The sequence below is a fragment of the Lissotriton vulgaris genome, chromosome 9 (assembly GCF_964263255.1).
Source record: "Lissotriton vulgaris chromosome 9, aLisVul1.2, whole genome shotgun sequence".
NCBI classification, from domain to species: Eukaryota; Metazoa; Chordata; class Amphibia; order Caudata; family Salamandridae; genus Lissotriton; species Lissotriton vulgaris.
The window spans coordinates 434,140,313-434,166,549 of record NC_141697.1 but is presented as its reverse complement, the minus strand read 5'-3'; the positions used below and the strand labels follow the sequence as shown (position 1 = coordinate 434,166,549).

Sequence of the window (26,237 nt, the reverse complement as noted above, 5' to 3'; positions counted from 1 at the left end):
CCAAATTCTCCAATGAAGGTGAACATGGGAAAGAATATATGGGTAGGGGATATTTGAATATCAGGGAAAGTGGCAAAACAGATAGATAGACACTGTTCCAAACCATGTTTCCAATCTCCTTGCTTTGTCTAGGCTGTCCAAGGCTAGCAAGCATCCATGGTCCATCTACGGCTGCCTTTTGGACAAAGTTGGGTTAAAGCTACCTCAGTGTAAACCCACCAAGGGACCAATATTGCTGTTCAATCTGCTTGCCTTTTTTTAACCCGAAGAGTTCATTGGGGGTTGCATATTTTATGTGATTAGATGCATCAGTTGATGCAAACATATTTGGCATCGTTTTGTCATAGGTGTTAAAAGTATGAAATTAAATTCAATAGATTAGAATAAACATATATTGGGTGTATGCCATCCGTGATGTGTTGGGAAAAATGGAATTTTGGAAACTAAATATTCACTTATTTGCTCCACAAATCTATTTCTGATTATTTCCAGGCGCTGTTTATATCTGCACAGAAGATGTTTTCCCTAATAAACGTTTGCAGCAGTTGATTAGTCTACAAAACAAACTGAGGACTTGCGTTCCTGTAGAGGTCGTCAAGCAAATTAAGTTCGGAGACAATATTTTCATTGAGCATGCAGCAGATATTGTAAGTTCCAGAGCTGATTGGTTTTTTTTTGTGGAGGGGTGGAGGTTGTTCTTTTGAATCAAATAATTTTGTGTGTGTGTGTGTGTGTATATATATATATATATATATATATATATATATATATATATATATATATAAATAATAATCTGGGTAATTCCAACAAATGCAGTTTACTTGCCATCAATAATTAACATTTCTAACAGATAACTTTTTGGTAATTAAATGGATTATTCTACCTCATGCAGCGCGCTTACATTAATCTGATAACCCGAACACCTTAAGCTTGACATCTGCTACAGTGTTAGGAGGTTGACAAAAGTCCCGAGGTGCACCATACCCAGGACTTTGTGACCCCATATTCCTCCCTATCACTCCAGATCTTGGAAGAGCAGGACCTTGCTCTGGTCTGCCTGGTGCAGCCGCGGGCCAGGTTTCCCTGGCTCTCATCACGTACTGTTGGGTCATCTCCTGAGAGCATCTACATTTCTTGATTCCCCCCCCCTATGTTGCCTCCTTCTTCTTGATGAAGAAGCCAGACTCATCTGAGCAATGGTACCAGGATCAGTTGCATCTGGAGTTGCCTTATTCCAACCTGCTCGCTTTGAACCCAAGTGCAAGCTTTGCCCTATGGAGCTTGGATAAGTGTCAGGATCTGAGAATGCAACAGTGAAATAGTTTACCTAGCAAGTGGAGAAGCCGTTTCAGGTCCCAAGTAACTAGGTAGTAGGGGCACAGGTTTGCATTTGTGTCCTCTCACTACACAGCCTCTGGATCATACACAAGGCAACCCTTTTCTGTATGTAGTGAACTGAGGAGGTTTCTGTAGTGAAATGGTGGCGCAATAGCGACCCAAGAAAAGAGACACACGCATGTATAAATGGGGGTCTTGTAACTGGCCACATCCCGTTCTTCCCGCGCTTTTATTAACTTTCCGACCTGTGCGCCGTACTGCACCAACACACACCTTATGCCCAAGGGGGATCATCCCATTTCCCCCCTCCATCGGGCATCTTACTTGGAGGGCCCCTGAGTGATACAACTCTACAGTTTCCGAGTGAGATTAAACCAATACAATGACAGGTGTGCAATGTACTTCCAACCATGCAAGAAGATTCTTATTTTTAAGATTAAGATGGGTATTGGGTCTATGTTGGAACTTGTAGCCCCTCCTCTGTTCAGTACATCAATATCTGAAATTGATTGAGTTGCTGCTCGCTTTTGTTCAGGCGTAACAAACGAAGGCCTCATTTGGAGTGGCATGTTTTTTGTGGAGGTAATACCACAGCCAGTAAAAACACATACCCCAGGGTGCAACATCTGTCGGGAATTACCTCCCCATTCCCAGTTTTGCATCACGAAGTGGGAGATAATACAGTAATGTTGCATGTTCACTATTCCGAGTTGCAAAATTAGAAAGTAGTGGAGTTTCCTCTGCCCAAGTTGTGCCAGCTGATACCAGAGAAATTTGCATGGAATTATAAAGCTTGGTATTTTCGTACTACTTCAAATCCATATTTGGGCACAAATCCCTGTTTATGTGCAAATTGGAGTTGCTTGCTAGTTTGAAACGAGGACCTAAATACGGTTGTGGTTATTTAAAAATGTAACATGCTCGGCGAAGCATAAGAAATGTAGTGGGTTTATGCCTAGAAACATAAATCGTCTCTTCAACCCATGAGGCCAGAAAAAAATGCTGGCACGTTTTTAAAACGGACATGATTTCAAAGAAAGGATGTTCAAAACATGTTGCATTGAGTTGTAGCATTTTATGTTTCATGGTTTATGTTGGAAGCTTAATTCATTTCTTGTAGATAAAAAAAAGTATTGACTTTTCTTTCAGCAGCAAGAAACTGAACATGCGTTTTTAATTTAATAAAAGGTTGTAATTCTAGAAAGAAATGTAAAAAAAAAAAAAACTACCAACGTAAAGGTTTAACTAACTCCACCTGTTATTGCTTTGGGCCTCCTCCCTTCTCTTGTTACCATTAAATGCCTGGCTTCCATCAGAGTTCCTGGCGGATTTTCCCTGGTGGTAACCATAACCATTAAGACCCATTTAATACAAAATCGCACATTTTTGTATCGGAAAGCCCAGCCCCATCTCGCCCAGACTTTCTTAAACTTCTGTTTATCTTTCAGGTTGGGTCAGTAATTGTACCCAAGTTTAATTACGGCAGAGCAATCTGTAACAAAACAGAGCCGGTGCCAGGGGTTTACTGGGCCAAACCACATAACATTCCTTTGGATTTTTTAAAATAGCTTTTATACCCAGAGCGTTTCCACTATTCTCCCCAGATTTACAACCAGACGACTTTTTTTTAAATATTCACTGCCAAGAAATATGGACGCCCTAGCAACTGTTAGCACATTCCTCAGAAAAAGATAAATGCATAACGTTGGATGTGAAGAGGGTGGAGTGGTATTTTCAGGATAACTTCTCTCATTTTGTCCCTGTTATTATTTCTGGGCTTTTATATTGCGCTTCAAGAAGTTTCAAGCCACTGGAATTGTCTTTCAGTTAATTGTTAATCCTGTCACTGCCGAGGGATTTCTGCCTGTAAAAAAGGCTGATATTTTTGTAACGATGCATGTTGAAATGCCTCGCTTCTTCCCAGGTCCCCCTTCAGACCTAAGTGTCTTCCCTTTCCTGCTGCCCCTTTACACTCTCTCATCTCACTCAGCGCTTCGAAGCAGTCCTGGGGCAGCATAAACGTTATACAAGTAACGACCATCGTGAGATCACACTGCGAACATCGCCTTCTGCATACACCTCACCCATGGCATGCCGTTGATTCCAGTCTCAGCTCAGATACACTCACTGATTTCAGTTAAATGCATACTACACCCACACATGAATCCGCTTCAACTGAAACAAACCTGTTGTACGGTTGTGAAAAATGTGTTCTGCTGAGGGTCACTTGGTTTATTTAATTAAGGACTTCCAAAGAGTAGCTTGAGAGCTCTCCAGCATACTAGAAGTAGGTCTTAGAGGGGGAGTTCAGCCAGTACATCATTCAGTGGGCCAGTGCGCACCACTGCTCAGCTGAAACCCCTTGAGTGGCAACCAGCCAAACTAATGTCAAGGCCACACGCTAACACAGCAAAACACTGTCTCGGTCTCCGGGGCTGGAAAAACACTGTTTAGGCCTCCAGGGCCTTAAAAACACTGCCTCGTCCTCCGGGGCCTGAAAAACACTGTCTCGCCCTCCGGGGCCTCAAAAACACCGTCTCTGCCTGCAGGGCCTGAAAAACACTGTCTCTGCATCCGGGGCCTGAAAAACACTGTCTCGGCATCCGGGGCCCGAAAAACACTGTCTCAGCCTCTGGGGCCTGAAAAACACTGTCTCTTGCAGAGGCCGCCGCACCCGCCCGAAGGGTGGAGGAGGCTCGAAGGCCGGCGCCATAACCCTCGTGGTGCCACCAGCGGGGAAGAACTGGTTCTGGGCGCTTTGATGCGCACAGGAACCAGCGGAAGAGGGGTGCGCACCAGCCACCTGACCGGAAGTGACCTGTTGACCTGGCGCCCCCAAAGGGCGTCCAATGGTCAACCTGGCTTTGTTTGAACCCCCCAATCAGGGGGACTCACCGGAGGCCTGCATGGAGGGCTCAGGAGGATTTAAGCGACGCCGCCCTCCCAGCAGAAGCACATCGCATTCGAGGAGCTGGGAGAACGGCGCGACAGCAACAACGACGGAAGGAAGAAGAGGCGACTCGGCGAAGGACGAAGCAGGAAGACGACGAGGCTCCGGCAGAAGATCCAGGTCATCACCACCGAGGACGCCTTACGGAGCGCGGCGCGCCGTGCCAGCTCCCCCGAAGCAACAACAGGTAAAAACCGCGACAAGCTCAGGCCACGGGATAAGCACACACAGTCAGCTGTGTCCCCAGCAGACGGCCTGACACAGACGCGAGAAACTAAGAAGCCACACACAAGTGCGCAGAGAATCACGACATGTCGGAAGGCCAGCCGGACGAGATGGCGGAGGTACTGATGAAGATCCGCGAGTTATCGGCCATCCACGGCGACGATTGGCTCCACCCTCACCTGGGCAAAGGGAAGGAGAACAGACCGGTGGAACAGGCGGACGAAGAACCAGGGCCTTCCGCACCCAAGAAACTGAAAAACACGCCGATGAAGAGAACGTCGAAGAGGAACCCTCCGAGGAAAGTGCGGCAGAAACCTCTTCCGCCGAGGCCAGAGGGCAGCGAACAGGGCGAGACGACCGGCAAAAAGAAAAAGGGTGAGCATATTAGCAACATCGTAAGAGAATGTCTAAAATCGCTGGCGCCGGGGCTACTTAATGGCACAGGGCAAGGGGTACCGGGGCCTAGGGAGCAGCGCGCGGAGGAAGCGGCAGGTCTCACGTGGCATATGGTCGACCCGGGGTGGGCCCGTCAGACAAGAGTGCAGGAGCAGGTAAGCTTGTCCGCCCAGGGGGAACAGATTTCCCCGCTACCCGGTTGGGGTTACGGCCCCGTTGCAGGGAGCCCACCTCCGAGTGGGGTAGTCAACGATCATTACATCAGGCCTTCCCCCGGCCCGGCGTCCCTGACTACGAAAGCCACCGGCTTGGCATGCCTCATCCCCCTAGCGGTAAAAGAGAGGATATGGCGCAAAGAATTCATAGACATATTTTCGCTGCTTGAAATACAGCTAGAGGGACTCGATCTAACCACGTGCGACAGGAAAGAGGAGGACAGGAGAGAAAGGCATGGGGCCAGAAAAGAGCGCACTTTCGACAATTGGTTAGACGCTTTTAGAATAATGGCGTGCATTATAGTGGAGAGGTTCCCCCATTGCGCGGCGGATCTGTGGCTGTACGAGGCCAATATCCACCTAGCACAGAGGCAGTTCCCGGGCGATGCCTGGCTAGAGTACGATAAAGGGTTTAGATTAAAAATGCAGAGGCACCCCGAAATGGAGTGGAATGAGGAGGATGTCTCCGGCTTCATCCACAAGATGCTCACAGCCAAAGACGTTAGGGCCTGGGCCGGAAAAGGCGACCAGCCCTTTCGGAGCTCATACCAAAAAGGGAAGAGTGGTTCTTATCAAAGGCGGTCGAACGGGAGATCATACTCCCCAACCGCAACTAAGGCGATCTGTTGGAGATACGAGGCGGGGGACTGCTCATGGGGCTCGTCTTGTAAGTTTCAACATGCATGCGCTAGCTGCGGGGGCAAGCATACCACCGCCGCATGCAAAGGTTCCAAACACGAAGCAAAAAGGGAGAAGAGAGAAAAGAGCAAGAAGCGTTAGCCCCAACGCAGGGGAAAAGAGGGGACTGGTGGACATTTGTAGGCGCCAGCTGGCCAGATCCCCAATTATTACTCAACAGCTGCGCAGATTAACAAACAAATACCCGAACAAAGCAGAGGCCAGGTCACTGGTAGAGGGCTTCGAGCAAGGATTTGTTATTCCATTTCATGGCCCGCTCCCCTCGGCGGGGGCGAGCAACCTGAAGTCGGCAAGCCAACACCCCGAAGTGGTTAGCGCCAAGATAGAGAAGGAGGTGAAACTGGGTAGAGTTGAGGGCCCTCTCCCAAAGGAAGTACAAGGAGGCATAGTCATCTCCCCGCTAGGCGTGGTCCCCAAGAAAGAACAAGGTCAATTCAGGCTGATACACCACCTGTCGTTTCCGGAAGGTTCCTCCGTGAACGACGGTATCGACCCCGAAGCTTGCTCAGTGGGCTATGCGTCAGTCGACGACGCAATCGAGCTGGTGAAGGCGACAGGCAGAGGGGCCCTCATGGCGAAAGCTGATATTGAATCCGCGTTCCGACTATTGCCGGTCCACCCTTCCAGTTTCCACTTACTGGGTTTCCAATGGGGTGAGGACGTGTTTATAGACAAAGCCATGCCCATGGGATGCGCCATATCATGCGCATATTTCGAGCAGTTCGCCACTTTCTTAGAATAGGCGCTGCATGACCGGCACCAGGAAGGTGGAAAACTGCACTACTTAGACGATTTTCTGTTCACGGGCCCGGCAGGTTCCGCAGTATGCGCAAACACATTGGCAGCCTTCGAGGAGCTAGCCAGGTCCCTAGGGGTCCCCCTCGCAAAAAAAAACTACAACCCCGACCACAAGTCTCACGTTCCTGGGCATAGAGTTGGACTCTATAGCGGGAACGGCCAGGCTGCCCCCAGGCAAATTAAAGGAATTCCGTGAGGAAGTATCGAAGCTACGGGGTCGGAACAAGGCCACCCTGAGGGAGATCCAAGGAATGATAGGTAGGCTCAACTTCGCGGCTCGGGTAATCCCGCCCGCCAGGGTATTTTCTAGGCGCCTAACAGGGCTAACGGCCGGCGTCACCCACAGGCACCACCACATCAGGCTGAGCGCAGGCGTGAAACAGGACCTGCGGGTGTGGGACGAGTTCCTACAAGATTTCAACGGGGTGCTGATTTGGAGAGCAAGTTGGGTAACGGCCGAACAGATAGCCCTTTACACGGACGCGGCCGGAAGCCTGGGCTTCGGCGCGGTCCTAGGAAACAGCTGGTGCGCCAGCCAGTGGCCAGACGAGTGGCATGCGCAGGGGCTCACCAGGAACATCACGTTTCTCGAGCTGTTTCCGATCATTGTGGCACTGACCATTTGGAGCGAGAAAATAAAAAACCTGAAACTCACCCTTTGGTCAGATAACATGGGAGTGGGGCAGGCCATTAACAGAGGCGCAGCGAGATGCCCGGACATGCTGAGGCTAATGCGACGGTTAATTAAATTACAGCTGGAAGGGAACCTGGAGCTGAAAGCACGCCACGTGCCAGGGGCAGAGAACGCAGCAGCAGACGCACTCTCACGGGCCCAAATGAAGCGTTTCAGAGAACTGGTGCCCGGGGCGGACAAGGAGATGACCCCCTTTCCATCGTCCCTTTGGGACCTGGGGGAGTAGACTTATCATGGCTAGTAGGGCAGTCCCTTACCGCAGAAGCTAACAAAAGATACAGGACATACGCGGGCACAGTAATGAGAGTTGGGGGCCTAAAATCGCTGGAAGACAGGGCAAAGACTCGCACAGCAGTCGAGAAATTCGTGCAATGGGCATTCGAGTCGAAAAAAACGAGATCATGGGCCCATGCGCATTTGTCCGCCATTGCCCATTTTTCGAGGCTTTACACAGGCGAGGATCCCACTACCTCGGCCTATCTAAAAACGGCATTGAAAGGCTGGAGGAGGGTCGAAGGTAAAAAGAAGGACAACAGGCGTCCCATCGATGTTGCCAAACTGGGGCAGCTCCTTGGAGCCCTCACAGGCTTAATATCGGATAAATACGAGCTGCTGCTATTTAGGGCGGCTTTCACGACGGCGTTCTTCGGAGTATTCCAGGTCAGCGAACTGGTAGCCCCCAGCAAGTCGGGCCCAGTGCAGCAATGCCTGCAGGCAAGAGACATTAAGCCAATGGAGAGGGCAGTGGAGTTAACACTGAGGCAGTCCAAAACGGACAGGGCAAAGAGAGGGACGACGATACGTCTCCATTGCATCCCAGAGTCGGGGCTCTGCGCGGTATGCTGGTTGTTCAGGTACATGGGGGCTCGACCAGCTGGGGAGGGCCCTCTCTTCATACATAAGGACGGGAGGAACCTGAGTAAGTTCCAGTTTACAGCCATAATGCGCCAAGGCCTTGGTAAAGCCGGGTATTGCGCGGCTTCGTTTGCCTCTCACTCTTTCAGGATCGGCGCTGCGACCTCGGCATCGCAGCATGGCATGCCAGAGGACAGGATCCAGGCAGTGGGCAGATGGCGCTCCAGGGCGTACAAGTCGTACATACGCCCTCACCTCGTATAAAAAAAATAAATAAAAAAAAAAGAAAACGAGGGGGAAAGAAAAAGACAAAAAAAAAAAAAAAAAAAAAGGAAGAAGACAAATGAGAGAGAAAGCCCCGAAGGGGGGAGGGGAAAAGGGGAGGGAGTTGCCTTGGGATGCCGCACGGCAGGGTGACAACACACCCCCCGCCCACTCTTAAATGCACACGGTGCGCAGTAAAAGCCACCTAACGGAATACTTTCTCTCGACAGGGGGTCGCCCGCAGCTGGTCTGGGTGGTGGGGCACTCATTCGTGTCCCGGATGAAGTCTTGGTGGCGGCAGGAGGGCTGCAGCATAAACAGGCCCAAGGCGACGTACATCCGGTGGATAGGGCAGCCAGGTATGAGATGGGAGCAGCTACTGCCGACGCTGGACGGCCTCATGGCAGATTCGGCCTGGTTGCCCGACGTCCTGATCATCCACCTCGGGGGCAATGACCTGACCCGGCTAGGGCGAAAAGCAGTCGGGCAAGCCATCCAAAGGGACCTCACCAAGACAGCTGCGTGGCTGGGACCCACGACGGTGGTCTGGTCCGAAATGATCAGCAGGAATCATTGGAGAGGTGCCGATTCCAACAAGGCCGTCGACAACGCAAGAAGGAAGCTAAACGTGGCAATGCACAAGTTCTGCCTCGCCAATGGCCTGGAATCAGTTCGGCACGGCCTCATTCACCCGGGTCGCCCAGAGCTCTATGGGCAAGACGGGGTACACCTATCCGAAAAGGGGATGAAGGTGTTTTGTTATGTTATGTTAGAACTGTATTTCTTGAGCGCACGGCTACCCAGATCGGGTGTCCCGGCGCTTTGGCAGAGAGTCCTGAACACAACCAAGAAAAACCCAGCGGCAGAAACACTGTAGGCCCACTGGTTAGGCGGAGAAAAGGAGCGTCTTGAGCTCCTTTCTAAAGGCCAGAAGATTATTAGCCTTGCGGAGTGATAGAGGAAGCTCATTCCACAACCTGGCCGCCATAAACTGGAAAGACCGGCCTCCCATCCGCACGCGTTTGATCACTGGTACCTCCACTTTAGCCAGGTCAGCAGATCTCAAACTCCTCCGGGGAACGTAGAAAACAATCCGCTTCCTGAGGTAAGCTGGGCCAATGCAGTGGAGGGCTTTAAACGCCAACGTGAGGACCTTGAAACTAATTCTGCTGGGGATAGACAGCCAATGCAGCCTGCCGCGCAGTAGAGAAGCACTGGCTCTCCGTGGGAGGCCAAAAATGGCTCTGGCCGCCGAGTTTTGGACAACTTGTAATCTGGATACCAGATATTTAGGCAGACCAGAGAAAAGTGCGTTAGCGTAATCTAAACGCGAACCCACGAGTGCTTGCACGATGTTCTTACGATATTGAAGGGAAAGCAGTGGGAGAAATTTCCTCACCATCTTCAAGATACCGAAACATTTCCCCACCAGGCCCGTGATGTGGGGACGAAAAGATAGACTGTCGTCAAATACCACACCCAGATTTTTTACTTGGGCAGATGGTTTCTCAGGGGGGAACATGTCGGAAGGCCACCACGATTTCCAGCCAGGGTCCTCAGCGCAGCCAAAAAAGAGCAACTCGGACTTATCCGAGTTACATTTCAGGTTCTGGTGCTGAAACCATGCAAAAACAGCACTCAGGCAGTCTCTGATTCTGTCGCCATTAAAAACCTCTCCCTTCCTGCAGGTAAACAGGAGCTGGGTGTCGTCAGCGTATGAAATGACTCGGGCTCCAAATGCCTACGCGACCTTCGCCAAAGGGGCCACATAAATGTTAAATATGGTGGGGCTCAGGATGGATCCTTGAGGCACCCCCACCTCTAGCGAAGGCATTTCCGCGGAGAACGGAGGAGCCCAGATCACCTGCCGACGGTCGGTTAAGAAGGATTGAAACCAGTCCAACACCGTCCCCCGCAGACCTACCTCCCGGAGTCTTCGGAGGAGGCCGGCGTGTTTTGGGATAACTTGTGGGGTGCAATGTCACTCGCAGGTTGCAACTAAAAAAAAAAAAAAAAAAAGAAAAGATATAAGATAAGAGGAAAGATGGAGAAAGGTGGGAGCCACGAACCAGGTGCAGGGGGGGAGCCGCAGTGAGACGTGGGCCTCCCTGCGGCGTGGCGGAAATCCTACACTGGTTGGCTAAGAAAACACACCGGCGGGCGGTGTGTAAGAGGATGGCCACTCACTTTTGAATGCCGCACGGCAGGGTGACGTGGCGGCATAAAGGAGGGGAGTAACAGGAGGAGACGGCACTCGCGGCCCAGACCCGGCCGGACGGCAGGGCGCAATTTGGTAGCGAGCTGGGGACCTAACTCCCGACTGGAAAGCTCCCCTCCACAACACGCAGAAGGTGTGGGCAACCAACCACTGGAGCACCAATAGACTGGCAACAAACTGGTTGTGTGCAAGCCCCATTTTCGAACTAAAGAGGGCACAAAGAGACTGACACCTGCTACTAGAAGAGGGTGTCATAATGTGTAATATGCCAATTATGATTGATGAGTAATGTTCGAAAAATGGAAGATTGCTTGATACCAGTTTGTGTTATTAATATGTCTTTGGTTATTAATAAACTGCGGCCAACAACGTCCACTACTGATACCAGGCTTTGTTGGCTGACATTATTTCCCACCTTTGGCAGCAGCAGGATGCGGGGGCCGGTAAGTATGGAGATTAGGGGTCTCCGCAGAATAGGCACATGCGAGGGTTATTGCAGAGGCCGCCGCACCCGCCAGAAGGGTGGGGGAGGCTCGAAGGCCGGCGCCATAACCCTCGTGGTGCCACCAGCGGGGAAGAACTGGTTCTGGGCGCTTTGATGCGCACAGGAACCAGCGGAAGAGGGGTGCGCACCAGCCACCCGACCGGAAGTGACCTGTTGACCTGGCGCCCCCAAAGGGCGTCCAATGGTCAACCTAGCTTTGTTTGAACCCCCCAATCAGGGGGACTCACCGGAGGCCTGCATGGAGGGCTCAGGAGGATTTAAGCGACGCCGCCCTCCCAGCAGAAGCACATCGCATTCGAGGAGCTGGGAGAACGGCGCGACAGCAACAACGACTGAAGCCCACCCACCCACACCTAAGGAACAGCAAAAGTCGCAGTGCTGGATAAGGGAAGGGGCGTTAGCGGAAATCCTACACTGGTTGGCTAAGAAAACACACCCGCGGGCGGTGTGTAAGAGGATGGCCACTCACTTTTGAATGCCGCACGGCAGGGTGACGTGGCGGCATAAAGGAGGGGAGTAACAGGAGGAGACGGCACTCGCGGCCCAGACCCGGGCGGACGGCAGGGCGCAATTTGGTAGCGAGCTGGGGACCTAACTCCCGACTGGAAAGCTCCCCTCCACAACACGCAGAAGGCGTGGGCAACCAACCACTGGAGCACCAATAGACTGGCAACAAACTGGTTGTGTGCAAGCCCCTCTAACTACATTCTCAATCTAGCAAAGTCACAAGGAAATGGGTCATGTAATAGGCTCCGCCAGTCGCAGTATGTGTGTGAACAATGGCCCAGGAAATAAAAGTGCCAGCAGTAGCCAGTATGGAAGTCCAAGTGCAGTCCCTGAAGTGTGTGACTCATGACTCGGAGAGGAACATATGCGAATTGTGTGCATTTTTAATCCAGGAGCAGAGGCTGGAACAAGAGCTGAGGCAATTAAGAGCCTCCCTCCTTTCAGAGAGATGAGCATGGTGTGTGCATGCATGTGTATGGATGTGGATGTCTATATAAGCCTGCATTTGTCTGTATGTATGTGTACAAGGTTATGTCTGCGTGTGTGTCTGGCATTGTGTCTTTCCCTTACAGCGTTGCTCCCTGCAAGCTTTGTATGGTGTCAAGTATCATCAACATGATATATAGGTTTCTTTCACACAGGGTTAATCTCTGACACAATTTTGTTCATTCCTGGCATAAATGTGGTTATCTTTGATCTGTTTTGGGAATTTGTGGTCAAGTTGTGGCATAGTAGCAGCCATCATTTTCATATTGTGAGCATGACTAACCTCATTTTGGCGATCCTTCAAATAATGATGGCTGCCCTGGCATAATAATGGTGTCATAAGTCACATATTATAGGCAACCTGGCTATTATGGCATTCAGTCTTGGCACACTGATGCTAGTATAAGGGTGGGCATGATTTGCATATCGTTGGTATATTTAGCCTTATGGTGGTCATCGGTGGCATGTGGTTGTAATGCCTGGAAATTTAAAGTAGAATCTGTCCATGTGAAACATTTGTGCATCTAATTAATTGATGAAAATGACAAACTTATGTTTGGGGACTGTTCGTTACTACATATGAGAACAGATATTTTGAAAGCAAAAGTATGTAAATTGAGTTTGTTACTGACAATCCATACCAGAATGGTAACTACTGTAATTTTAACAGATTTGATCACTATTGTGCAGTGATTTTTAGTAGCTCACGGTGATTTTCCTTGAGCGGTAGCTTTCAGTATAGGAAAAGGTTAGAAACCCCTTGGTTTCATATCATTGGAAATATCCACAATATAATTTTGCATTCCTCGAGTAACACAGTTACAGGTTTATTGCCCATTTTTGAACAACCAAATGTGAAGTTGGAAGAAAGGTTGACTTCTAGGTAAACCTTTCCTTTGACAAAAGGCGATACATTGACGCAGATGAAACCACTTTTGATCCTTGACACACCTAATTTAAAAAAAAAAAAATCGCGAGATATTTGGTAGTACCTGCATTGACAGTAACAATGCTGTTGGAAAATGGAATAGTGGTGGGGGCAATTATCTACCTGTGCAGAGGTCCACCAGCCGTCCACCAGCCGTGAGGGAAACGGCCGCACCGGGGGAGTCCACAACGCCGTGAGGGGAACAGCAGGCAGGACTACAGCCCCCAGGTGCCCCGGCGGCGCACACCTGACGCCACCAACATCGCGCCCGGAGGCGCTTGAAAAGGAAGGAGCGCCGAGCGCTCAGGGGGGCAATTATCTACCTGTGCAGAGGTCCACCAGCCGTCCACCAGCCGTGAGGGAAACGGCCGCACCGGGGGAGTCCACAACGCCGTGAGGGGAACGGCAGGCAGGACTACAGCCCCCAGGTGCCCCGGCGGCGCACACCTGACGCCACCAACATCGCGCCCGGAGGCGCTTGAAAAGGAAGGAGCGCACGAGCGCTCAGGGGGGCAATTATCTACCTGTGCAGAGGTCCACCAGCCGTCCACCAGCCGTGAGGGAAACGGCCGCACCGGGGGAGTCCACAACGCCGTGAGGGGAACGGCAGGCAGGACTACAGCCCCCAGGTGCCCCGGCGGCGCACACCTGACGCCACCAACATCGCGCCCGGAGGCGCTTGAAAAGGAAGGAGCGCCGAGCGCTCAGGGGGGCAATTATCTACCTGTGCAGAGGTCCACCAGCCGTCCACCAGCCGTGAGGGAAACGGCCGCACCGGGGGGGTCCACAACGCCGTGAGGGGAACGGCAGGCAGGACTACAGCCCCCAGGTGCCCCGGCGGCGCACACCTGACGCCACCAACATCGCGCCCGGAGGCGCTTGAAAAGGAAGGAGCGCCTCCCGCAGCCGCGGGACGCGCGCGGGACGTGCCGGGCGGAGCCCGGGCAGAGGGCAGGCCGTCTGTGGCCGTCTAGGGACGACGAGGGACGGGTCGGGCCACCCCCCTAATTTACCACTTGTGAGTACATCTAAGCGGTATATAGTGACACTTTTACTGACTCTTATTTTAAACATTCTCTGTTGACTGTCTCCTGATCTACCGCCATCATGTCCATACAATCAACCCTACCTGATAACTATCTGCTGAAGGTAGTTAACAGAATAAATTCGGACAGGAGGAAATCTCTTGGGAAAAGTAATAGTAATATGGAAGTCTCCCCTCTAATCGAGCCACAAGTCATTAATATTATGGATACCAATTCACTTACTGTAATTGATACATCAACTGTGGACACGAACAGTTCACCCGTAGTAACTAATGAGGTTATCAGTAATGGGACCATAGCGGACAACGATCTGAGCGATACTTGTGTAGGCACTCCCCAACAGTCACTGAGGGGCACAAGACTAATGAGAGCTTGTAGGAAAACAGTACCTAAAAGGGGAAACTATCATTCAGGTAGAAAACACAAAAAGGATTTAACCCATAAGGATATACCAGAAGATATAGGGACATTAATTAAAGATAGCTGTGTCTCTATCGATCCTGACCAATTAGACTTGCTAATGGGTTCTATTGATAAGAAACTTAAAATGATTATCGATCCACTGCTTGTCAAAATTGAGGGCCTGTGTGGGGAAGTTTTAAGATTAAGGGACGCAATTGACCAACAAACTGCTACTTTGGATAAAACTGTATTAAGGTCCAAAGACATAACTGTGCCAACTGCACCAATTGTGGTCTCAACTCAGGAAAGGGCCCCACCAGGAAATATAAATAGCCCCCCTGCTGTAGTTAATATTGGGATACAATCTCGCAAAGAACGACCTGCTTTGACTACCTCTGCTGTGCAGGATAAGGGCAGACCGTCTCAGCAGCAGAGAGCTGGGTCTTCAAGTCAATCAAGCCCAGGACAGGTTACCCCAATTCAGGATGTTAGAGTACTACCTTTGTCAAATGGGGAACGGTCTGGCAATAAACCAGCCGCGTTAACAATTACAGCGACAGCAGCCGCTACAGGGGGAACTAGTAAGGGTGCAGTTAGAGCAAGTAAGCGCCCTGTAGACCTCCCACCCGAATGTGTACCATTTGTTGTAGTTTTAACGAATGTCCCACCTACTACACAGGCCCTTAATTCTGAAGAGTCGGCAGATTCACTTAAAAACAAAGCTATATTTTGGCTTAGTCGACACTGTGGTTATCCAGTTGGCTACTCTGATCAGATCATTTCTGTCAGAAGAGTCAACTGGATAGGTAATACCAGTAAAACATGTAGGGGTGACTGCGTGATTATAAATTTTAAACATCCGCAACATGTTGCGACGGTCCTCCTTAGAGCGGCCTCAATCACGCAGTCTGAGACAGATGTTGTTGCAAGGCCATTGGGATATTTCTACAACCATTTAAACAGGTTACACTCAGTCAATAGTTGGGAAGGTCTTTCTAACAATAATAATTACCATACTAATGTAAACAGACCAGGACCACAAACCCTCTGTTTCCCCCATCAGGATGGTTCTTTTGTTTCGCCAATGCATATGATGAATTTGCCCCATGGCGGGAATAGATTTTTAGCACACGCATCTAATTTCCCATCAGCAAGTGATAGTTTAATGTCACCCGTTAATGGGATGTTTTATCAAGTCCCAATTCAGAATAGGTTCCAGTCATTGAGTTTCCTGGACCAAAATGATTGACATAAGAGTAACTTAGCCCGGGTGATGGAAAATGCTGGAGAGTTACAAAAGTCCTTAACTGAAGAGATTAATATTGTGAACATTGATTGTATGATAACTGGGGGCGTTGAGGAGCACTCAGAGTTTAATATAGAGCATTTTAACGTAAATAATATTGTGTCCGTATCTATTGATGAGATGCCAAATGTCACCCCAGCAAGGGTCAAGGCAACATGTCATATTGCTAGCTGGAACATTGCTGGTTTGATGGCCAAAGAGGTTATGCTGGGCTGGAAAGATTTCACTGGTTTATTTGATATTATTTGTTTACAGGAAACATGGTGTAAAGAATATAAGGGGAGCGATGGTTTTGTTTCCTATGAGTTGCCCGCATTGGCCTCACCACATGGGAGACCTAAAGGAGGTCTGCTAGTTATGATTTCAGTGAAGTTGCCTGTATTAGTTAAAAAGTATGTAAAAGTGGGGGTTCATTCTCAAATCCTCTGGCTTGCGCAAGGTGAATGTAGAAATGTTTTGCTGATTAATTTCTACAATAATATATTTGATGGCACTAGGCACACAGTGATAAATGACTTACATAAAGTAGTGTGTAACCTTGTAGAGAATTTTAATGGTGTTTACGAATTTATTTTTGTGGGGGATTTTAACGTTTCCATTTGCCCCTTATCATCCCAGAATCTATGTGGTGTATATAATCATTCAGGGGAAGCTGAAGCTCATTTTCCTCACCATCAATATGGTGAGACCCTGAATAACTTTTTGTTAGATTATAACATGGAAATCTTGGAAAATACAAAAAATGATTTGGGAGAAAGTGTCCCAACATTCACAGGGAGGGGGGCCAATACGGTTATCGATTTTATATGCATGTCTACCAACCTAACCCAAATGTGTTCTGATGTCAAGGTGGTTGACGTAATGCTGAGTGATCATAATTGCTTAACCATCGAAGTTAAGCTCTGGTATACTACCGCCTCCCCCAACACGGGTACAATTGTTAATATTGAACCACATAGAATTAATGGAGTTAGGCTGAGGTGGAAGGGAGACAAAGCAGATGAAACATCTGACTCCATTATTATTAGTTGTATAACGGAAATCTCGGCAATTCTTGAACAGGAGAAACCAGATATTGCCTGTATCGACCACTTTGACAGAATTAATTATAATATCAGGAAAAAGTTCACTAAAGAGGAGGGACACGTAAATAGACAAAATAGGGGTTGGTTTGACCATGCATGTTCAAATGCCCGGAGAGATCTTAAAAAAGCTTTATCTGCCAAACCACGAGATAAGTGTTTAGTGACCCAACTAAGGCAGGACTTTAAATTGGTCCTCAAACGGCGAAAGTCTGAGTTGCAGCAGGTAGCTTGGGACAACCTAAGCCAAGCAGCAGAACAAAGGAACTGCAACTTATTTTGGTCCACTGTACACAGCCCCTTCCTCAAAGATGAGGAAGCCCCAGTGCTAACATCTAATGTGAGCATAGACTCATGGATCCAACATTTCTCGATCATATTTGATTCTGGCAATAGTAACGCCATTGTAGGAAAAAGATGGCCCATAGTTGCTCTAGATATAACAGTAGAGGAAGTTATGGTTAGTATAAGAACTAGTAAGGGAGGTAAGGCCCAAGGACCCGATGGGGTTCCTATAGATGTCTATAGGACCGCCCCGGAGATTTGGGGCCCCCTATTAGCAAAAATTTTTAATGCAGCAGTATGCTCCAAAATACCATCTACTTGGGCAGAATCCATTATAATCCCTATATACAAGAAAGGAGACCGGGACAAAGCAAAAAATTACCGACCAATATCCCTACTGGATTCTTCAGTAAAAATTATGAGCCGTGTTCTTTTAGCCAGATTAGAGGAATGGGCAGAGTCGAATGAGATTTTAACTAATAGTCAGTTTGGGTTTAGAAAGGGGCGTGGAACTATAGAGCAGTGCTTAAATCTACAGCTTCTGGTTGGGAAGTATACCCAGGCAAAAAAAGGGTCCCTGTATTTATGCTTCGCCGACTTAAGCAGTGCCTTTGATATGGTTGACCACGCCCTACTCTGGGCTAAACTGCTTGATATGGGAGCTCCAGACAGCATAGTGTATTTTCTAGCTCGCCTGTATGAAAAACTTAGTTCCAGTGTACGATATGGGCCAAATGGGGAATGCACTAATAAGTTTAGGATAGGGAGAGGAATCAGGCAGGGGTGTGTTTTAGCACCCCTACTGTTCACCCTCTTCATTAATGAGTTGGATGCTGTCTTACAAACAGTATCGGCCGACGCCCCAAGAGTCAAAGGTCTTGACATCCCTGTGTTGCTCTATGCGGACGACGCAGTGTTGTTGTCTAGGACCCCCCTGGGCCTTCAACGGTTGATGGACAGGTTTGTCCTGTTCATCAAAGACAGGAAACTTGTGATCAATAGGTCTAAGACCTATGTGATGGAATGTTCAGGACGAGCCACGACTAAAACGAAAGTTAACTCCCGTTATTTTATAGAAGGAGAACAGGTCTTAAAAGTAGACAATTTTTGCTATCTGGGGATCAATTTATCAAAAAATGGTAGCTGGGACATTGAACACAGAGCGGTTAAAACCAAGATGATCAGAAGTGCCAATGGGGTTTTCGTTTTCGCAAAGAAATTGGGAAATAGACGTATAGCAGATATGCTAAAAATATATCAATCGAAATGCCTATCGGCGGCCCTTTACGGGGCAGGAGTCTGGGGTGTTACACATGCTGGGAGCCTTCAGATAGAGGAGAATAACTTCTTGAAAAGGCTCCTTTGTCTACCCAAATCTACATCTAATACCCTGGTCCACAAGGAAACGGGGATACACTTCTTGAACGATTTAATCATGCTAAGACCCTTATTGTTGTGGCGATCTGTTTGGTTAAATGAAGGCACCTCATTAAATAGAGCTATCATTGAGGATTGCCTCACCTTGGACCAGCACTTAAGGATCCCCTGGCTTAAATATAATATCGAAAATTTTCAAAATGTTTTTGGATATAATGTGATCATTGATCGGTGTTGTGTATCTGATAACTCCAAATCAAATATGAAAATCATGTTTCTGAATTACTGTAAAGAGAGGCGTGCCCTAGAAGATTTAAAACTCTCTTCTTGTAAATTGTACAATGGCCTGAATGAGTATAGTGGACTTCACCCTTATCTGACTCAGGTGTCTAGAGTCTCACATCAGTTTGTTCTCACTAGATTAAGGATGGGAACAGCTCATCATCTGGTCGCGTGCCCTGATGTAAAAACACGCCCGGTGGGACCATGTCCATGTGATTGTAAGACCGAACAGAGTACTACGCACTTTCTTTTTTCTTGTCCCTTGTACAGTGAATTACGGAAAATTTATTTAAAACCTATTTTGAAAAGATTTGGAGTAAGAACAATCACTGAATCCATGAAATTGCTTTTTAATATGCACCATCCAGACATTTGCTTTTTTACAGCTACTTTCCTACTCAAGGCTATTGGTGCTAGGAAAAATATGTATTTTTAAGTTTGGTTTTAACTATTTATTCCATCTCACATTGGATTATTATTGTAATATGTGTATTCTTTTCATGTTTTGTATCTTTTAATAATGAAATGTTTGTTATGTAACTGTTGTGCTTTTATGGACATGTTTTTATGCTCCGAATAAAGCTCTATGAAATGAAATGACAGTAACATAATGTATGTTTATTTAGGGACATCTTTTCTATACTGCTTAATTGCACCCTGATTTCTATTTAAGCTTCTTCATTTCACCAGCAGTGACACGTCACAAGAAATAAAGTGTTGGCTCAGGAATTGTGCCATGGGCATTGAGAATGGCCACGTACCCCCAATTTTGGTAGTAAAAGGGAACCATATTTGGAGCGTTGCAGGCCCTTAACACTTCTGGGCCTCAGCATCACTGCACCTGGTGCACTATTGGTAGCTACGCTACTAAAACGGGAAGAACTTTCTATGAGACAAGCATTTTCAAAGTCAATAGGACCGGTTTTAATGTGCTAAAACATGGTAACCGCATTTGTGCATGCCCATGTTTGCACACATTACAACTTTAGAGCTAGACCTATTACAATTTACATTGTTTGTTTACAGTACAAGCATCCTTTGTTGTCATTGGTAGGTAGCTTATAATTTACAGTATCTGTACAATGCAGATTGAAGGCTTGTGAAAAGAAAACCGTTTGGCCGAAGGAAATGGGCCATCAGTATTGAGCAATACTTAAATCTATAAACATACAGGATGGAATTTCTGTATATCCTCCTTCAAGAACACCCAAAACGCATTTCTCCCTACCTACAGCACAACAGACTTTAGGCAGCTGAAACTTTGAGTGATGACCTGAAGAAATGTGCTTGCACGTATCTGGTAGAGTATCCCACACCTGCCAAAAACGATTCCACAAAATAATTGTTAAAGGATTGGAGAAATAGAAAGAAGTGATGAAAGTGGCATTAAACGAGCTGTGGAAGACAGCTGCAGCTACGTCCCTGTATGCCTATGAATATTTCACCATTAAGGTTGGGATCATTCAGAAACACGTGACAACAGGAAACCTATAGAGTCAAGCACTGAAAATATTGCTAGCCTATTTCACTAACCAGGACAGATATGGATAATTAAACATTTACTCCAAGAATGTGAAGTTCTTGATATAAAGCCTTTGACCAAAGATTGCAGAAGAGGAAACCTGGAAGTGAGTTGACACGTAAATTCCAAACACAGGACTGACCACGCCTACACCAGTGATGTAGTTACCAGGTCACATCCAATACTTAATGCAACTTGCGTAGAGGCAGTGGCGTAAGTCTACTTGACCAAACATCTTCCACATATTTTCTGAAATGTGCTCATATATACACCTTTTAACTTCTAGTTGGACCATATTTGAATCCCAAATGATTCTTGCGCTTTAAATACTATGCAGAGTTACGTTCTATTCTAACTGAATGACAATTTCATTAATACCTTTGGAAAACTTGGCACCCACAAAAAGATGCCTGGCTGTGAGTTGGGAATGAAGAGACCTGCTCCTATTATTGGTGACAACTCAACTCTCCTTCCTTCTTGTAGTAGGAGTTGAGCCAAATGGAGCAACCTCTGACCAACCTATCACAGGTTCCTTTGGAGAAGAACCACACAAATCAAACACCCAAGATCAAAGTTTTGCTTTCAAAAAAAGATTGCTTTTAAGTTAAACTTCTCACAAAAATTCTAAACAACAAATTGCCAGCTGTTGACATTTTCTGCCACTTTTACAGACTACTCAAAAATATCCGTTCTTGTATGGCAAACGTTTTCAATTGAACAACTCTAAAGCTTTTTCTATGGTGAGAATGTTCCCGTAGGCAGTGGTTTGTAATGTTCCACAAGTTAACAGCAACACATTTGAACATGAGCTTTTGCTGTTCATTTGTCACCATGGTTTAGCTATGTGACACATCCAGTTAGCATTGTCCTTACAGCACAGCTATACCTTCCAATGACTTGTCTCCTCAAATAACTAACACAATGTGGCAGATGTGGAGTTTTGGGATTTCCCATTTCCTGTCATTGCTGCCAGTTCATGCCCAGCTGCGCTGCCAAGCTCTTGGTTTCTCCCCACTAGCACTTGCTGCAGATGCTACCAGATAATGTAATTACAATGTGTGCAATTCTGAAGTTGTAGTACAAGATATCCATTGTGATAGGTTGAATGCATAAAATGTCATCAAAGGGAACTTGTTTGCGAAGCACGAGCCTCACCCACCACATTGTGGCATGCTTCATCTTTGGGCTGAGCCCCTTTTTGAGCTGCAGCTGCAACGCCTGATAGGCCTCTCAAGAAGGCTATTTGCATGAGTTCTTATCATAATGGCCTAGGAGTCTGAAATGCCAGACTCAGTGTGTGTTTGAGGTAGATCGATGAGGAAAAGAGGATAAAATTGACTAAAGGACCCCCTAAAAAGTACTTTAAACGTCGGGAACCTGTGTCAAGATTAAAAGCAACGGCACCTTTTGGGAGCTGATGTCCCAGGATGTCAAACATTGGACAACATGTTTCTTGAAACACCCAAAAGGTGATGAGAGGAATGCTTCTAATATGTCTAACCACTGGAATTCACTTGAGGTAGCATCTCAATCCATTGTTGTTTTGATCTCATGTCACCCGTAGGGTGTTTGTTGCCCTTTATAAATGTCATATACAATACAATACCTCAGTTTGGGCCCAGCCATATGCAAATCAGCCTTGACCATTCTCCACATGGAAACAGTCCAGCCCAAAGTGTCTACCAGGTCCTTACCCAACTGGAACACAAGCAACCTAGGACTGGTTTTGCCATGATAAGGTCTTATCAGCCAGGTACAGCAGGTTTCCAGTGGTCACAGCAAGCACAGGACCCACGTCTGGACATAGTCTTGCCGTTTAGGGTGGCACATGAAACACACAAAAGGTGATGGGAAGAATGTTTGCAATTTGTCTAACCACTGGCAGTCTCTTAGGTAGCATTGCAACCCATCGTTCTTTTGCTAACCATGCCACCTCAGTTTGGGCCCAGTTATATGCAAATCACCATGACCCTGCCACTCATGGAAACAGTCCACCCCAAACTGCCAAGCCAGGTCCTCCTAGACCCAGAACACAAGCAACCCATGACTGGGTATCACCACAGTATCTCAAAGATTTCTAGATCTTAAGTTAAGTCATTTTAGTCAAGTAAGAGGACTTAATTTGATGACTTTGCAATGAAAATCCAATGTTAATAACGGAGATTGACTTGTGATTGTATATGGCTAGGCTTTTTTGCTTTCAGGGTCTATTGTTTTGAGAAGTCTGATGTTTTTCCCCCAGCTTTTCTATATTTTCAAAAAGTGTAAAAATCAGTGATTATTGGTGTGTACTCTTTTTTTGCACTGTACAAAATACAGGGATGGGGATTTCCAGTGCTTATAAAGAAATTTGCTTTTACTTCCTTCCTTTCGTCTTTATTTATATTGTCTGTTATTCCTATCTTTGTTCTTGCTATTAACCTCATGCTTTGTATCTTTTCCTCAATTCTGCTCTTTCAAGTAACTTTTCGTTATAAAACACCTCATTGTCTAATTTTTCAGTTCTCCTACCCCTTTCCAGTAATCCAGACCCACCCCATGTCAATCTTGTGCATAGATGCAGATTTGTTTGCCCTCATTATGAATTAATTGTAGTAGATAAAATAATGGTGGGCGTTTAAGACTTCTTGTTTTTTCGTTCCTTAGGCAAATGGCAGAAATCTGTTGAACTAGTATTAACTGCTTACAGCATAAATATATTGTGGTAGTACTTGGTGCACTGTTATTGCAGATCAGTATTACACCACCCTGTTCTTTGTCTTGAAGTACCAGGAAAGAGGTGGGCTAATGAATATATTTGTAGTGTTTGATCGGGACCTGTTCTCACTCTCCCTTTCCCTGGTCATAGTGGAAAAAACTGCTAAGAATTTAATAGTCATACTGTTAGCACAAGTGACTTTGGTGACAGGTAATTGTGCTGCTGTGAGAAGAAGCAGGTGAGGTAGTAAGCAAATGTATAACCTGTAGAGAGCAAGTGCACATCCCACAGGGACTGCATGAGGGCCTGTGAGGCAATCAGGAAGTCTGGAGCACCAGCGTTGCAAGTGCCCTTCAGAGGCAGTGGTGGTGAGGCGGGCCGGTTGGTGGCAGATACTCCGCTCCTGTGGGGGTCCCTGGGAAGAGAACCTGCAAAAGGGGGAAGAACAGATGCTCGGCAGCTTCCAACAAACAGCAAGCTGTGACCCCTCCTGTGGGGGGCAGAGAGAGTGCCTGGGGAAAGAGTCTGCGTAATCCCTCCGGCCCCACATTCACCGAGGTAGGATCCAGGAGGTGACGTGGATCCCGGATCAGAGGTGCACCACACAAAGATGGTGAGGGGGACAACGAAGCCTGCACAGGGGACACTCGATAAATACACTAGGCAAGCACCGCCCACGGGGGATACAGCTGAAACTCTGCCGGGACCGGTGGAGGCCACTCTAATGAGGTTATCATGTATGTAATAAAACACTCACGGTCAGCCTGTAGTTTTGTATAGACTGAGTGGACACAGAAGTCTCCCCTCTCCGCTAGGACCTACAGAAAGTTAACAACTGCATGACTGAGGTGGAGCTGCAGGTCTCCTCGGCCGAAGATAACTTACGATCCCTCAAGGATGATTTGGTGAAACTGCGATCTGTGGCACTGCGACTGTAGACACCGGCAGAGGATGTGGAAGGCCGCTCTTGGAGGAATAATATCAGGATGGTTGGGATCCCAAAGGAGCTGGAGGAAAACCGCTTGGAACAATACTTTACCTGCTTGTTTCGCTCATGGATGCCGGAGGGGTAATTTCCTCACTGCCTTGTCATTGAAAGGGCGCATTGATCCTTGGTAGCCCAGCTATCACTGGGAGATACAGCCAGGCCAATAATACTGCACTTACTTAACTATGTCGACATGTATGCTATCTTGGCAGAAGCCCATCAACAAACTGTCCTGCTAGATTCCAACAAGGTAATGCTTTTCGCAGGCTATACAATATGGGTGCAGCGGCAACCATGCACCTTCATGGAGGTGAAACAGAAACTGAGAGTGGTGCAAATAAATTACATGCTGCTGTACCCAGCTTGTCTGAAAGTTATCCACCAAGGAAAGACTCATTGCTTTGATGACCCAGAGGATGCTTGACTTTGACCCACAGAAAAACTGCTGTTAAAGAAAAGGGGTGACACAGAGGCACTAGCAGACTGATCTTTGGGATCATTCATACTCCTCCTTTTTTTGTGTGTGGGTACATATTACTGTATCTCTCAAACCCAGATGCCCCGATTTCAGAAATACTTTCAGTGTTTAGGAACTTTGAGAAGTATGCAGGATATAAATTTAACTGGGACAATTTTGTCCTATACCAACTGGGCTCGTGGAGCCCAGAGATTTTAGTCCGCCACAGATGCTGACAAGCAGAGTGGTTTTCTTATACCTATGGATGGATATTAGGCCAACCATACAGGAATTATTTGAAAGAAATGTGGAAGTGATCCACCAGTCCTTCCAGCAAGATATGGACCAATGCCAGCGATTGCCCCTCTCGATCAAGGGGATGATGTCCCTTTCTAAGATGATTACAGTGCCCAAATGTCTGTATTGCTACAAAACACTGTGTGGCCAATACCTGAAAAATTCTTTGAGAAAGACCAAAACTCACAAAAGCCACCTGCCTGAATATAAAGATTACAAAAGGCACAAGAATAGGGTCACAATATTATGTAACAGCTAGGGCTGACAATCGCATATATTTGACGAATTCAAACATTGAATAGATTTAGCAAATTTATTTTTCTTTTATTATTATTATTTCAACTATTGTTATCAAACTTCACATAGTAAATAAATAAATAAATACATAGAATATAATCAATAAATATATACAAGTCCCATATGTAGCATCCATAACCATCACACATGCTCACATTCACTCATAATCACATACACATTCATTCAGCAATAACATTCCTAGAACATCAAAGAATCAATCCAGGTGGTGAGGCTGCCACATGTCAGAGTGGAAAGTTCTCATGTGTCCTCCTGATGGTAGATGGAGCCAGGGTCCAACAACACAAGAAGAATTAAACGCCAACGCGCGTTTCGGTGTACAGCCCAGGACAGGGCAACATCTTCATCAGGCCGGGGATAGATAAACAGTGTGGTACGTACAAGCAAGCCTAAAATTACAGGAAAAATATCATCAGCATATACATATCTGAGATTTAACAAACACCATGGGTAATATACCATACAGAAAAGTTAATTGAAATATTTTTTTATAGCAAGGGTCAGCCCAAGGGGTATATCCGATTACATTTTTCATAAAATAGAAAGCACAATAGTCTAAAAACTGGAATAGGGTGCACCAAGAAAAGATTAAGATAAGATACAGGCAGTACAAAAGAAAGGAAACACGTATTTTTCTCAATACTACACTGTTAGACCTGTCTGGCTTTTTGGCGTAGTCCCTCCTATTTGTTATTTATTTTGTCCCCTTTTTGCCCCTCATACCCTTGATAATTTTTTTTTTGTCCACTGACTTTTTATAGGTGTTGGCCAGGGGGATAGGTGTTCTTTTCCCCCCCTCATAATTTTTCACCTCAGGCCCAGAGGCCTGTTCTGACAGGAAAGTTGGAACCACACAAAATGGTGGCTACCAACTGCCCTAACTGTCACACTCAGAACTTGGCCATAGCCTAGCATAGGGCATTCTAGAACCTTCTGGTCCATTCTGGACCACTGAGGGTCAGCCTATATTAGGCGGAATGCGGGGCAGCCATTTGGTCTACCTGAGAGAGTCAGCTGGAGGACAGGTTGTAGCTAAGGGTGGGAAGAGGCTAGACTTAGAGTTGACCTCCTGGATAGGGAAGCTGCCTTACTGGATCACCTC

At 47.1% G+C, this 26,237-nt stretch overlaps 1 protein-coding gene across 2 annotated transcripts in view; it reads left to right on the top strand.

Moving 5' to 3' along the window:
* Positions 1-26,237, top strand: part of XRCC3 (X-ray repair cross complementing 3) — a 175,263-nt gene that overhangs the window by 110,965 nt on the left and 38,061 nt on the right. For both annotated transcript variants that reach the window (XM_086936657.1, XM_086936656.1), the window contains one exon: positions 493-647. In XM_086936657.1, coding sequence (XP_086792783.1) covers positions 493-647 — 155 coding nt within the window. The remainder of the gene's footprint in view (positions 1-492; positions 648-26,237) is intronic.